The 14,360-nt window shown below is 41.5% G+C and overlaps 1 protein-coding gene across 10 annotated transcripts in view; it reads right to left on the bottom strand.

The window, feature by feature from the left end:
- CSMD2 (CUB and Sushi multiple domains 2) overlaps positions 1–14,360 on the bottom strand; it is a 506,434-nt gene that overhangs the window by 141,103 nt on the left and 350,971 nt on the right. For 9 of the 10 annotated variants that reach the window (XM_081871627.1, XM_081871630.1, XM_081871631.1 and 6 more), the window contains 2 exons: positions 13,592–13,918; positions 4,074–4,268 (listed from right to left, as the gene is read on the bottom strand). In XM_081871627.1, coding sequence (XP_081727753.1) covers positions 4,074–4,268; positions 13,592–13,918 — 522 coding nt within the window. The remainder of the gene's footprint in view (positions 1–4,073; positions 4,269–13,591; positions 13,919–14,360) is intronic. The other variant, XM_081871629.1, reaches the window with a different exon arrangement.

Raw genomic sequence — 14,360 nt, forward strand, 5'->3', positions numbered from 1 at the left:
TACAGATGACTAAATAAATCAATAAATAAATAGCTTCCCCATATTAAGGACATAAGAAACTACGGTATCTTATCCTAAGCCAGACTATTGGCCCATCTAGCTCAGCACTGTCTGCACTGACTGGCAGCAGCTTTCCAGGGTTTCAGTCAATAGGTCTCTCTCCCAGACCTACCTGGAGATACCAGAGATTGCAGCTGGGAACTCCTGCATGCAAAGTTAGTCTTTCCCCAAAGGCAGAAACCTATAAACTTTGAGGTGGGCCCACCTAAGTGATTCTGTCCCACCTGCAGCTTTGTGAAACCACACCAGAGACATTTCAGTAATCTTAACATTTTGGCTGATCTTGATTTTTCACATGATGAGGACAGTCTAAATGTAATTCAAATTTTATTGGCTGGCAGGATGTGCATGGAATCAGATGACAAGTTGGGGGGTGCCTAGAATATCTATGAGGGGTGGGGAATCACTCATCTTATTGAAGATCCTCTAGCCTCTACTGAAATTCCCAGATGGGTGGTGTAAGGAACAGCTTCCAAATTCTATACAGGTTTCCTTTTAGCTTTTGTAGAAACCCGGGATAATTTTTGGTGGCTACGCTATCCTCTCTCCCGACGGAATCTCAATCAACCTTGCTGGTTCTCTCTGCTGATTTTTTTTATTCAAATGTCAAACAGCACTTTAAATATTCTAGACAGACTTCTCCCCTCTTACTTAATTAAAAAAAGGAAGCTAATTAGGACTCACATTTAATTGAGCTCACACTGGAGGGCGAGTCAAAGGCGAGTCAATGAGATGGGCGATAAAGGAGTACACGTTAATATTGGTGGGGTTATCAAAGCTTCCCAGAGATGAAAAGCAGTTTTAATTTTTTCGAAATATATTATTCATTTCCCCCCACCACTTAAAGAGAAAGTGAGGAGGTAGGTGTATGCAATATTATACCAAAGGCAGTGATGGGAGGAGGGGGAGTAAAAATTCACATTAAGTGAATTAAAGTAATTAAAATGAGTAAACAAATAAAGCCACAGGCATTTTCTGACAGTATTGATGGTATTCTGGAATAGAAATGAAAGAGAAGAGAGCAAAACAACAAATTCCATCATTCCAGTAACTGGATGAGAACTACCGCCTCTCTGGCAAGCTATCACAGTATGACCCACTGATGCAGTTCATCATCTGATACCTCAGTTAATTGTCTGGTGCTTCCTAGCATTCCAAAATGTGGAAGGTAGAGCATGTCTACTTCATCCTGCCAAATGGTAGGGCCAGCTCTGTTCTCATTAAATCAGGCATGGGCAACATGGGGCCCTCCCAATGTTGCTGGACCACAACTGCCCTAATCCGCAACCACAAACCATGCTGGCTGGGGCTGATGGGTGTCTGGAGGACCACGGGTATAAGGTGCACTAATTATGTAGGAAGGTTAAATCAGCTTACATAAGATGAATACAGGTGACCAGCTAAGCAAGGGTCAATTGCAGGAAAGTTTCTGTGTTTCTAAAATGTGTGCTAATGGGCAGCAACACAGATGGTTTGGGTGGGCCTTTGTAGTAATTTTTTTAAATTTTTTTTTTTTGCTGCTGCTGCTGTTGCACCCCCTTTAGTTACTGACTTGTTCTGGTACTATGAAGCAAGGACAGATCCCTCCATGCATCAGGGTATGGTTCCTAATGAGCGTCCCACACTTTGTGATGTTGCCCATTGACATTAAAGACTCGGAGAACCAATTACTAGAATTATTTCTCAAGAATTTGGCACATCTGTATTCAAACGATTGCAAAGATATCATGCACTGGCATCTTTCTCAGAGAATAAAGGGCAGGCGAAAGCCTTTAAATTTGTAACAACTTATTTTCATTTCACTTGGTTTTCCTGTAACAGAAAATGTTAAGGCTCGCAAAGCAGCTTGCTGGAGCGGGGATATGTTCTATCAGAGACTTTAATTTGCTATCACTTTAACTGCTCTTTCTTTCTTTCTTTCTTTCTTTTTTTCTTTCTTTCTTTCCTAAATTGTATGCCCGCAATGCAGAGTGATGGATCACAAGATATCTAACGTCAGCATGCCAAAAGCTATGAGCTTCAGATATGTCCTAAGGCCATTGATAAGCTTCAGATCCATCCCTTGAACAAATCCCTGAAAACTTTACTCTGGTAGCGGCAGCCATGTACATCCAGACACTGAGGGTTGTATCCAATGCCCTTCCTACTCAGAGTAGACCCACTGAAATGAATGAACATGAATAAGTTAGGTCTATTAATTTCCACACTCTGTGTGTTGGTGTGAATATCAAGCTCTGGAATAATGCACAACTATTCTTAAAGGGTCAGAAGGTAAACACTCTTATTCAATTAACCAGAAAGATAAGAAAAGGGTACATACACCCCAACAGTTTATTAATGTGAAGACTAAGACTTTCTGTATACTACCACTGCAAAGGCTTCGGTCCAGTATACCTGAAGGAGCGTCTCCACCCCCATCATTCTACCCGGACACTGAGGTCCAGCACCGAGGGCCTTCTGGCGGTTCCCTCACTGCGAGAAGTCAAGTTACAGGGAACCAGGCAGAGGGCCTTCTCGGTAGTGGCGCCCTCCCTGTGGAATGCCCTCCCACCAGATGTCAAAGAGAACAACAACTACCAGACTTTTAGAAGACATCTGAAGGCAGCCCTGTTTAGGGATGCTTTTAATGTTTGATGTATCATAGTATTTTAATATTCTTTTGGAAGCCGCCCAGAGTGGCTGGGGAGGCCCAGCCAGATGGGCGGGGTATAAATAAATTATTATTATTATTATTATTATTATTATTTGCACTGTGGACCAGGAATGGAGCTTCCCTATGCTGCCCTCTAAAGTGTGGGTGGGGCTCTTTTAGCTGCATAAGGAGCTACACTCGGAGAAGGAATTCACTATTACTATATAGGATGTTCTACGTGCATATGTTAGAATATCCAACATGCAATTTTCAAAGATGGATTAGATATCGGTAATTGCCAGCTGATTATGCCAAACTTGCTGCATCTGCCTCCATTTTGGCCTATCTCTGCCCCTGTGTCAACCTTTTGTGATTGCTAAAAGGTAAAGGTAAAGGGACCCTTGACCATTAGGTCCAGTTGTGGCTGACTCTGGGGTTGCGGCATTCATCTCACTTTATTGGCCGAGGGAGCCAGCATACAGCTTCCGAGTCATGTGGCCAGCATGACTAAGCCACTTCTGGTGAATCAGAGCAGTGCACGGAAACACCATTTACCTTTCCGCCGGAGCGGTACCTATTTATCTACTTGAACTTTGATATGCTTTTGAACTGCTAGGTCAGCAGGAGCAGGGACTGAGCAACGGGAGCTCATCCCGTTGCGGGGACTCGAACCACCGACTTTTTGATTGGCAAGTCCTAGGCTTTGTGGTTTAACCCACAGTGCCACCTGTGTCCCTTTGTGACTGCTAGGCCTCTAATTGTTAGCAATCTCAAGTGGGCCCTGAGGGTAGAAAGTTTGAGGACACCTGTACTGCTGTCATTTTCTACTGATCCATCTTTGGGAATGGCTAAATTTCCTTGTTTTCTTGTGGCAAAGAGCTGCATAGCTCTGTTTCTGTCATATGAAGTAAATACATCTGTTCTGGAGATGGTCTCACAACCTTCCCACTTAGAATTTGCTATAAATAGAGACGTCTGTTTTCTTTTATAGTTTTCTCTTCCCACTTCCATATGCCTCTTACAATTTGTTTTACTCATTTGCCGCATGAAGGGGGGGGGAATCACATGCATGGGTGCATTTAAAATAAATCCATATTTTAAATGCAATTTCTCCCAAAATACACATTTCCAAATGTATCTTCTCCTCAAAGTACGCATATTTATACACATTTTATTTCAAAACACACATTTTGAATTGTATGTTGAAAAGCCTTTTGAGGGGGGAAAAACCACTTGAGAAGTGTGAAAGCCATCAGAGAAACAAGTTCAAATCCACACCCAGGCGAGTCTGTACTGGAAGAGGCAAATATCAAACTCCTCCAGGCCCCCTACCTTGTCTGTACCCCAATCAAGAACATGGCATGCCAGTTTGGCAGCTCACCTTCACATCTCAGCACGGAGTTGTCCCACACCACGTTGCCTTCCTTCAAGACGCAGGTGATGGTCTCCGAGCCATGTGTCCTGATGAATCCCTCATCACACAGGAAGGACACTGAACTGCCAAGCTGCAGACTGTCACCGAAACGCTTGCCGTTAACTGGCACACCTGGATCAGGGCACTCGTTGTGTCTGAAGGCTGGAAGGAAGCAACAAGATGGCAGATGAACAAAAGCATTTCCCTTCCGGTGGAAGTGCAAATAACCAACAGCTTATAGGCAGTCTACATTCATGGATCTTTCTGCAGTAACAAACCAGTCTGTAATCCTGGACCCAACACTAACTCTTCTGGCCACTGAAAGAGATGTACATCCCATCCTTGTTCACAAGGAGCTGCTAGCTCTGCTGCTGGCTACAGCCAGACTTGAAATCACCAAACAGTGAAAGTCTGCATTAGGTTCATCTAGGATGGTTTGAGAGGGTGTGGGATGCTGACTTGTTTGAGTGTTTAACTCATCACACGAGGGTTCTAAGAGTGGTGGTAAAGCAAGACCATTTTGATGATGTAGGGTTTCTGTTTACAGTGGTACCTCGGAAGTTGAACGCCTTGCAAGTTGAACGTTTTGACTCCCGAACGCCGCAAACCCAGAAGTGAGTGTTCCAGTTTACAAACGTTCTTTGGAACCCAAATGTCTGATGCAGGTTCCATGGCTTCCGACTGGCTGCAGGAGATTCCTGCTGCGCCTTCGTTTCTGAACATCTTGGAAGTCAAATGGACTTCTGGAATGGATTCCGTTTGACTTTCAAGGTACTACTGTATATGCTTTATAAATTAAAATAGAAGGCTGCATCACACATGCTTCTATGAGGCAAGGCTACCTTATCAATATTTGACTCTTACTTCCAAAATGTCCTGTTGTTGAATCTAGGCTCCCACCAGCCCTGAATGTTGGCCATGGGAATATTGGCCAGCTGATGGGAGTTCAAAACAACTGGAAGGCACTGGTTTAGCCACATCTGTGTTAACTGAATGGTTTTCTTTTCTTTTTTATAAATTTTTTTATTGATTTTCAATTTTAAAAACAAACAAAACATCAACAAACAAAAACATACAAACAAGTGTAATTTCATATCCTCATTTTCATAAACCTTCTTTCCCCGACTTCCCCATACCTCACCCTCTCCGCATCCTTATTTTACAGTTTTTCAGCAACCCCTTAGTCCAATTCTATTTATAACTTATTCTTTCTCTATTTCATCTTAATTCATCAAGTAATTTCCGCTGCAATTCTGCATCTTCCTTTCCCTTGGCATTTTAGCATTCATCAATTTTACAACAGTTCTTAAGATAAACTTTAAATTTCTTCCAATCTTCCTCCACCGTCTCTTTCTCTTGGTCACGGATTCTGCCGGTCATTTCTGCCAATCCCATAAAGTCAATCACTTTCGCCTGCCATTCTTCCAGTGTAGGCAATTCTTGCGTCTTCCAGTACTTTGCTAAAAGTATCCTTGCTGCTGTGGTAGCATACAAAAAAAAGTCTTATCCTTTCTTGACACCAATTGGCCAACCATGCCCAAGAGAAATGCCTCTGGTTTCTTATGAAAAGTACATTTAAGTACCTTCTTAATTTCATTATAACTCATTTCCCAAAAGGCTTTAATCTTTGGGCAGGTCCACCACAGGTGAAAAAAGGTACCTTCAATTTCATTACATTTCCAACATTTATTATTGGGCAAATGGTAAATCTTCGCAAGCTTAACTGGGGTCATGTACCACCTATAAATCATTTTCATAATATTTTCTCTTAAGGCATTACATGCCGTAAATTTAATACCGGTGGTCCATAACTGTTCCCAGTCAGCAAACATAATGTCATGACCAATATCCTGTGCCCATTAAATCATTGCTGATTTGACTGTCTCATCTATTGTATTCCACTTCAGCAACAAATTGTACATTCTTGATAAATTCTTAGTATTGGGTTCTAACAATTCTGTTTCTAGTTTCGATTTCTCCACCTGGAAGCCAATTTTCCTGTCTTGTTTAAAAGTCTCCATTATTTGATAATAATGGAGCCAATCTCGTACCTTGGACTTTATTTTCTCAAAACTCTGTAGTTTAAACTTGCCACTTTCTTGCTCTAAGATTTCAGAATATTTTGGCCATTTAGATTCCATATTGAGTTTCTTCACCTCCTTAGCCTCCATTGGTGATAGCCACCTAGGAGTTTTACTTTCCAACAAGTCCTTATATCGAATCCAAACATTGTATAATGCTTTCCTAACAACATGGTTTTTAAAGCCTTTATGGACTTTAACCTTGTCATACCATATATAAGCATGCCAACCAAACCTATTGTCAAAACCTTCCAAATCCAAGGTGTCTGTGTTCTCAAGAAGTAGCCAATCCTTCAACCAGCAAAAAGCTGCTGATTCATAATACAGTCTTAAGTCCGGCAGGGCAAACCCCCCTCTGTCTTTTGTATCAGTTAATATCTTAAATTTTATTCTGGGCTTTTTGCCCTGCCAGACAAATCTAGATATATCTTTCTGCCACTTCTTGAAACAGTCTAGTTTGTCCACTATTTGTAATGTCTGAAACAAAAATAACATTCTTGGCAAAACATTCATTTTAATCACAGCAATTCGGCCTAACAAGGAAAGCTTCAAGTTCGACCATATTTCTAGATCTTTCTTTACCTCTGTCCAACATTTGTCATAATTATCTTTAAATAAATTCACATTTTTGGATGTCATATTAATCCCCAAATATTTCACTTTCTTCGCCACCATTAACCCAGTTTCACTTTGAAACTTCTCCCTTTCAACATTTGTTAGATTTTTTTCCAAGACTTTAGTTTTTTGTTTATTCAGCTTGAATCCTGCAACCTGGCCAAAGAATTGAATTAGTTCTAAAACTCTTTTCGTACTAGTGTCTGGCTCTTGTAAAGTCAATATTAAGTCATCTGCAAATGCCTTCAATTTATATTGTTTAGCTCCGACCCGAATTCCTTTTACCAGCTGGTCCCCCCTAATCATATTTAACAACACCTCCAGGACTGATATAAAAAGTAGTGGGGATATTGGGCACCCCTGTCGTGTCCCTTTTTCTATAGGAAGTTCATCAGTAACCACATTGTTTACAATTAGCTTTGCCTTTTGTTCAGAATATATTGCACCTATACCATTTTCAAACCTTTGGCCTACCCCCATCCCATGGAGATTCTTCTTCATGAAGTTCCAAGAAATATTGTCAAAAGCTTTCTCTGCGTCCACAAATATCAAAACTGCCTTTGTATTAATATTTACTGTCAACATTTCCATAATGTCAATTATGTTCCTAACATTATCTGATAAGTGTCTTCCCGGGAGAAAGCCTGCCTGATCCTTGTGAATCTCCTCCACCAGCACCCTCTTCAGTCTTTTTGCTAAAATGTCAGCAAATATTTTATAATCCACATTAAGTAATGATATAGGGCGGTAGTTCTTAATCTGGTTTTTTTCAGTTTCAGACTTTGGTATAAGTGTGATAAAAGCTTCTTTCCACGATTCAGGAGCCTTTTTCCCCTCTAATATTTCGTTACAAACCTCCTTCAGCGGCTGTATTAACCATTCCTTCAAAGCTTTGTAGTATCTGGAGGTTAGTCCATCTGGTCCTGGAGATTTACCTAATTGCATATTTTGAATGGCACCCTCTATTTCTTGGTCTGTTATTTTCTCATTTAAAACTAATATACTTTGTTGCGAAATTTTTTGTAATCCATATTTCGTAAGAAAATCTTCTATATCTCCTTCGTTTTCCGGCCCTTGTGCATATAGCCTTCTGAAATAACTCTGGAAGCAATTACTAATCTCATTTGGTTTGGTAACATTCTTTCCTTCAACCACCAAACTTGTGACTGTGTTCAACTTTTGTCTCTTCTTCAGTTGCCATGATAGAAGTTTCCCACATTTATCTGCTGATTCGAATGTCCTTTGTCTCATTTGCTTGATCTTCCATTCTATCTCTTGATTCATCAGTTCCATATACTGCATCTGGTAAAACTTAATTTCTCTCAAAATCTCATGAGACTTTGGTTTAGACCTCAGTTTCTTTTCTCCTTCTTTTATTCTTTCCAAAATCTTATCTTTCTTCTCATTTTGTTTTTTCCTCTTTAAAGAATTCTGTTGTATTAGGAAACCTCACATCACGGCCTTGCTTGCGTCCCAAATCACTCTTTTTTCAACGTCTGTCCTCAGATTTATCTCAAAATAGTCCTTCAAGGTTTTTTGGGCCTTTTTGTAAATCTCATCATCTCTAAATAGGGTGTCATTCATTCTCCATCTAAAGGAACCGGCTGTTGTCAATTTCATTTCCATCTTTACAGCGTTATGGTCGGAGCATTAACTGAATGGTTTTCAAGGGCAGCCCCATGCAGAGTTTGTTACAGTCATCTAATCTGGGAACAATTCCAGAAATGACCCCTATAACACAGCTCAAACAGCAAACTACATTCACATTTTCTGTATGTTTTGGATGGAAATGTGCAGGCCTAACCCTCCTCCCTTGTAAATTTTACTGGGCTTAGCATAGCTTTGCTGACTTCCCTGAAAAATTCACAGACTTTTCACCTGGCTTCCTATATACAGTCGTACCTTGGTTCTCAAATGGAATCAGTTCTGAAAGGCCATTCAACTTCCAAAAATGTTTGAAAACCAAGGAGTGGCTTCCAATTGGCTGCAGGGGCTTTCTGCACTCAATTGGAACCCGTGGAACCCACGTTGGATGTTGGGCTTCCAAGAAACATTCGCAAACCAGAACACCCACTTCCGGGTTTGTGGCGTTCAGAAGCCAAAACTTTTGAGTCACAAGGGGTTCGAGAACCAAGGTATGACTGTAGATGCTTAGGAAACTGACTTTAGTGCTGGGAATTGTAGTTCTGTGAGGGGCACACTGCAGTCCCAATTAACAGAGACTGTCTATGCACCATACATTTAAAGAACATATAAAAATGTATAGTGCATATGCATCCTCCGTTAATACATTACCAAACCATTTCTCCACCTCTCTAAATTTGCAACGGCAACTGCTTTGCTGACTAACACCCAGAGAGCAACCGCTCAATCCATGATGTGACCCAGAATTACCCCTCTGTTCCCAGTGGGGTGAACAAATTCCACATCCATACTTCTAAACACTAGGCATTAAGCCCCTGGCAACCTCCCCCCACAAAACTCCCCAACAGGTTAGGTGACTTTGATGAACCTGTCCCCTAATCTAGCCCAGCAAATTATTTTTAATAATAGCCGGTTTGCAGTTGCCAACCAGAAATACCATTAATTTTGCAGAGCTGTTAACCACTGTTATAACAAAGGTCGTTCATCACTCCTGCCAAGCCAATGTAATCGTGTTCTTTAGAAAATTATAGGAGAGCGCGTGAGAGCACATTGCTATGGGAAGCTGGCATTCATGGCTCAAATTTAAGAGGACCCAAAAATATTTCCTGCTCTGTTATTCTATGCAACGAAGTTTATCCTTTCATTTATGCAGTGCCTGGCGGTTCTGAGGGTATACTCAAAGAAAGCACAGTACATTGGGGCCATGTTAATTCAAACAGTAATATTTGGGGCACTAAATAAATATGCAATGAATATCCAGGGTCTCCAGAAGTGAAAAATCACATATTTGCAGACTGTTGCTAAGTATTCTTTAATAAAGTGACAGGTTTCCAAACATTTATGGATCCACACGCAAAAATGAAGAAAAAGAAGAAAGGAAGCTGAGGTCACATTCACAACACACATTTAAAGCAACCTGAAGCCACTTTAAGCAGCCACGGCATCCCCACAACATTTTTTGGGGAGCTGTAGTTTGTTAAGGGTGCTGAGAGTTGTTAGGAAGGTCCTATTCTCCTCCCATAACTGCAACTCTCAGAATTCCCAGGGAAGGGGGACTGATTATTAAACCACCCTGAGAAATTTAGCTCTGGGAGGGGAATAGGCGAATCCTAACATGCTTCTTGGGAGAAAAGCGATGACAAACCTAGACAGCATCTGAAATAGCAGAGACATCACCTTGCCGACAAAGGTCCGTATAGTTAAAGCTATGGTTTTCCCAGTAGTGATGTATGGAAGTGAGAGCTGGACCATAAATAATGCTGACTGCCAAAGAATGGGTGCTTTTGAATTATGATGCTGGAGGAGACTCTTGAGGGTCCCATGGACTGCAAGAAGATCAAATCTATCCATTCTTAAGGAAATCAGCCCTGAGTGCTCACTGGAAGGACAGATCCTGAAGCTGAGGCTCCAATACTTTGGCTGCCTCATGAGAAGAGAAGACGCCCTGGAAAAGACCCTGATGTTGGGAAAGATGGAGGGCACAAGGAGAAAGGGACGACAGAAGACGAGATGGTTGGATAGTGTTCTCGAAGCTACTAACATGAGTTTGACCAAACTGTGGGAGGCGATAGAAGACAGGAGTGCCTAGTGTGCTCTGGTCCATGGGGTTATGATGAGTCAGACACAACTAAATGACTAAACAACAACAACAACAACATCTCTCAGGGCCCTTAACAAACTACAGCTCCCAGAATTCTCTGGGGGAAGCTATGACTGTTTAAAATGGTATCACAGTGCTTTAAATGTATGGTGTGAATATTACCAAAATCATTGCATAAGATACTGTGCCTGAAGCTAGGACAAGGAAGAATGTAGAATAGGCCAGTATTTCAAGCAACCATCTAGTACCATGTGAAATAGTTTCATGGTCTTCCTGTTAATCATTCATTCATTTTACACATACCAGTGCATTTTCCCATCACTTTCCTAAATGCAAAAAGTCCTTTAGAAATGGATTTGTTGTGCTAGGTCAAACCCACTTTAACTGTGCAAACTTAAATTCCTGGTATACACTTGATCCCTCCTGCAAATTAATGACAGCTTGGAGGTGACCATTGCCTCCCTAAACATACATGCTGAAGAGAAAAATATCATTCAGGGGCAAAACTACTTATTCAGAAAGAAAAATGAACCAGTTCTAACTCAAACAAGCTTTGTTGTTGTTTAGTCGTTTAGTCATGTCCAACTCTTCATGACCCCATGGACCAGAGCACACCTGGCACTCCTGTCTTCCACTGCTTCCCGTGATCAGGCACTCCCATTTCTTTAAGAACTTGCCATAGTTTGCTGTGGTCAACACAGTCAAAGGCTTTTGAGTAGTCAATGAAGCAGAAGTAGATGTTTTTCTGGAACTCTTTAGCTTTCTCCATAATCCAGCACAGGTTTGAAATTTGGTCTCTAGTTCCTCTGCCTCTCAAACAGGCTTCTAAGTACTGGCCTTAAGTATTCAAAGGCTGCAACCCTTATAAACCACATTATTAAGAGAAATGTGTACAAAGTCTGGAAGAAATACCAAAAAAAGAAAAAAATGTTGAAAAGAAAAACACCTCTATGGCTATCCCCCCCTGAAGCAATTACAATCAAGAGAATTAATATGGATAGACAGTGGGTAACCTACAGAGACTTGTTGAACCTTTCAGGAAGTGAACCCAGACTGAAATCAATGGAGGATTTAAGGAACCACGTTACAGATTGGTTACAGTATCACCAGTTACCAGTATATGATATGTTTAAACAAGATAAGAAAATGGGGTTTTGGACCAAAACTCACAATCTGAAAGAGAGTTATTACAGAATAAGGACACATTACTCTCTAAAATGTATAAATTATTATTGGAATGGGAAACAAAGGACAAACTAGTTAAAGCATCAATGACACACTGGGCAATGGACATAGGGCATAACATAGATCTAAATCTTTGGGAGAAACTTAGGAAGAATGATTTGAAATTTACTGCATGCTACACACTGAAAGAGAAATAAATGAAAATGATTCATAGATGGTATTTAACCCCAAGCAGACTGGCTAAGATGTATAAAGTAGAATCAGATTTGTGTTGGAAGTGTAAAGAAATGGTGGGAACCTTTTTTCATATGTGGTGGGCAGGTAAAAAAGTTAAAGACTATTGGGAAATGTTTTATAATGAAATGAAAAAAAAATGTTTAAAACAACTTTCCCAAAAAGAGTGGAGAAATTTCTGTTAGGAATAGTTCAGACAGAGGTTCCCAGGTGCCAGAAAAACTTATTTATGTATGCAACATTGGCAGTCTGGGTTTTGTTAGCCCAAAAATGGAAAGTGAGGGAGGTCCCAGGTAAAGAGAATTGGCAATTTAAGATGATAGAATATGCAAAATTAGCTGGTCCAACATATAGAATAAGAGAGCAAAAAGAACATGTATTTAAAGAGTGAAAAACTGAGTATATGGAAAATAATTGTGCATAGTTGAAAATGCTGGCAGCATTAAGGTAAATTCAACAGTATAAAACACTTGAGTGATGTAAGATTGGAGACCCTGAATAAAATGGTTATAGTAAAATATGCAGGAATGGTGGATAAGGAAGGAGAAGGAGGTCACTGAATGTATGGTTCTATGTACGATGTTTATTTTGAGATGTAAAAATGAAAACCTAATAGAAACAATTAAAAAAACACCAAAGGCTGCAACCCTGAATAAAGGGTGGGTGTGTGTGGAAATGACCCTTAATAATAATAATAATAATAATAATAATTTATTTGTACCCCGCCCATCTGGCTGGGCTTCCCCAGCCACTCTGGGCGGCTTCCATAAAAACCAGAAATACACTAAAATATCACAGATTAAAAACTTCCCTGAACAGGGCTGCCTTAAGATGTCTTCTGAATGTCAGGTAGTTATTTATCGCTTTGACATCTGATGGGAGGGCGTTCCACAAGGCGGGTGCCACTACCGAGAAGGCCCTCTGCCTGGTTCCCTGTAGCTTTGCTTCTCGTAATGAGGGAACCGCCAGAAGGCCCTCGGCGCTGGACCTCAGCGTCCGGGCAGAATGATGGGGGTGGAGACGCTCCTTCAGGTATACTGGGCCGAGGCCGTTTAGGGCTTTAAAGGTCAACACCAGCACTTTGAATTGTGCTCGGAAACGTACTGGGAGCCAATGTAGGTCTTTCAAGACCGGTGTTATGTGGTCTCGGCGGCTGCCCCCAGTCACCAGTCTAGCTGCCGCATTCTGGATTAGTTGTAGTTTCCGAGTCACCTTCAAAGGTAGCCCCACGTAGAGCGCATTGCAGTAGTCCAAGCGGGAGATAACTAGAGCATGCACCACTCTGGCGAGACAGTCCGCGGGCAGGTAGGGTCTCAGCCTGCGTACCAGGTAGAGTTGGTAGACAGCTGCCCTGGATACAGAATTGACCTGCGCCTCCATGGACAGCTGTGAGTCCAAAATGACTCCCAGGCTGCGCACCTGGTCCTTCAGGGGCACAGTTACCCCATTCAGGACCAGGGAGTCCTCCACACCAGCCCGCCCCCTGTCCCCCAAAAACAGTACTTCTGTCTTGTCAGGATTCAACCTCAATCCATTAGCCGCCATCCATCCTCCAACCGCCTCCAGGCACTCACACAGGACCTTCACCTTAAGTCCATGCAACATGAACATGTTTGCCCACTTACTGGTAAATGTGATATTGAAGCCTCGCTTTTCGGTGGAGTGGTCAGTCTGAAATTCCAGCCTGGCGACATGGCCGCTGCTGGTCAGAGAAGATGGCAGCTGACTCCCAGAGAATGTTCCCAAGACAGGTGATTCAGCTGTCCCGCCATCCTTGATAGCCAGGAAGTCAAACTGGGGCTCCACGTCAAAATCATTAAAGGCCAAATGGATCCGGCTTTCAGGTTTTGCAATGATTAACCAAACGCAGTGCAGGCTGCTGCCGTATTCCTCTGGGTAGTTTGGAGAGAGCACGATGCCAGATGACGTGGTGAAGTTGAAGAAGCAGGAAACTGCAACGAGAGTGCGAGTGAAGGTTGGTGTCAGTTAAGCATTGGCAAATATGTCAATTTCAGTTTCCTGCAGTTTTCCAGTCTTAATTTCAGTTCTCCATATTTCCACATCAGTTTGAGATTTTTTGGAAAAAATGTTCTGCTGTAAAAATTCATCAGCATTTTAGTATGAGTTTGTCCTATGATGCATGCATTTGTATGCAATTTCTCCTGCTGTGGAAATCTGCAAATAAATTTCCTCTAATGCAATTAATTTTTGTATTTTTGATAATATATGCATTTTACTGCACACCTTAGCCTAGTTCATGCATTCTGGTACAAATCACTTGGCTGGAAGACAGCACTGCAAAATTAGGAGGAGGGTGGATTTTGAATGATGGGTGTGTTTTTTTAGTTCATGTATTGTTTTAGAAAGTGCACTTTAACAAATCCCACCCCACTC

The sequence above is a fragment of the Podarcis erhardii genome (assembly GCF_964252035.2).
Source record: "Podarcis erhardii genome assembly, chromosome: 7".
In the NCBI taxonomy this organism is placed as follows: Eukaryota; Metazoa; Chordata; class Lepidosauria; order Squamata; family Lacertidae; genus Podarcis; species Podarcis erhardii.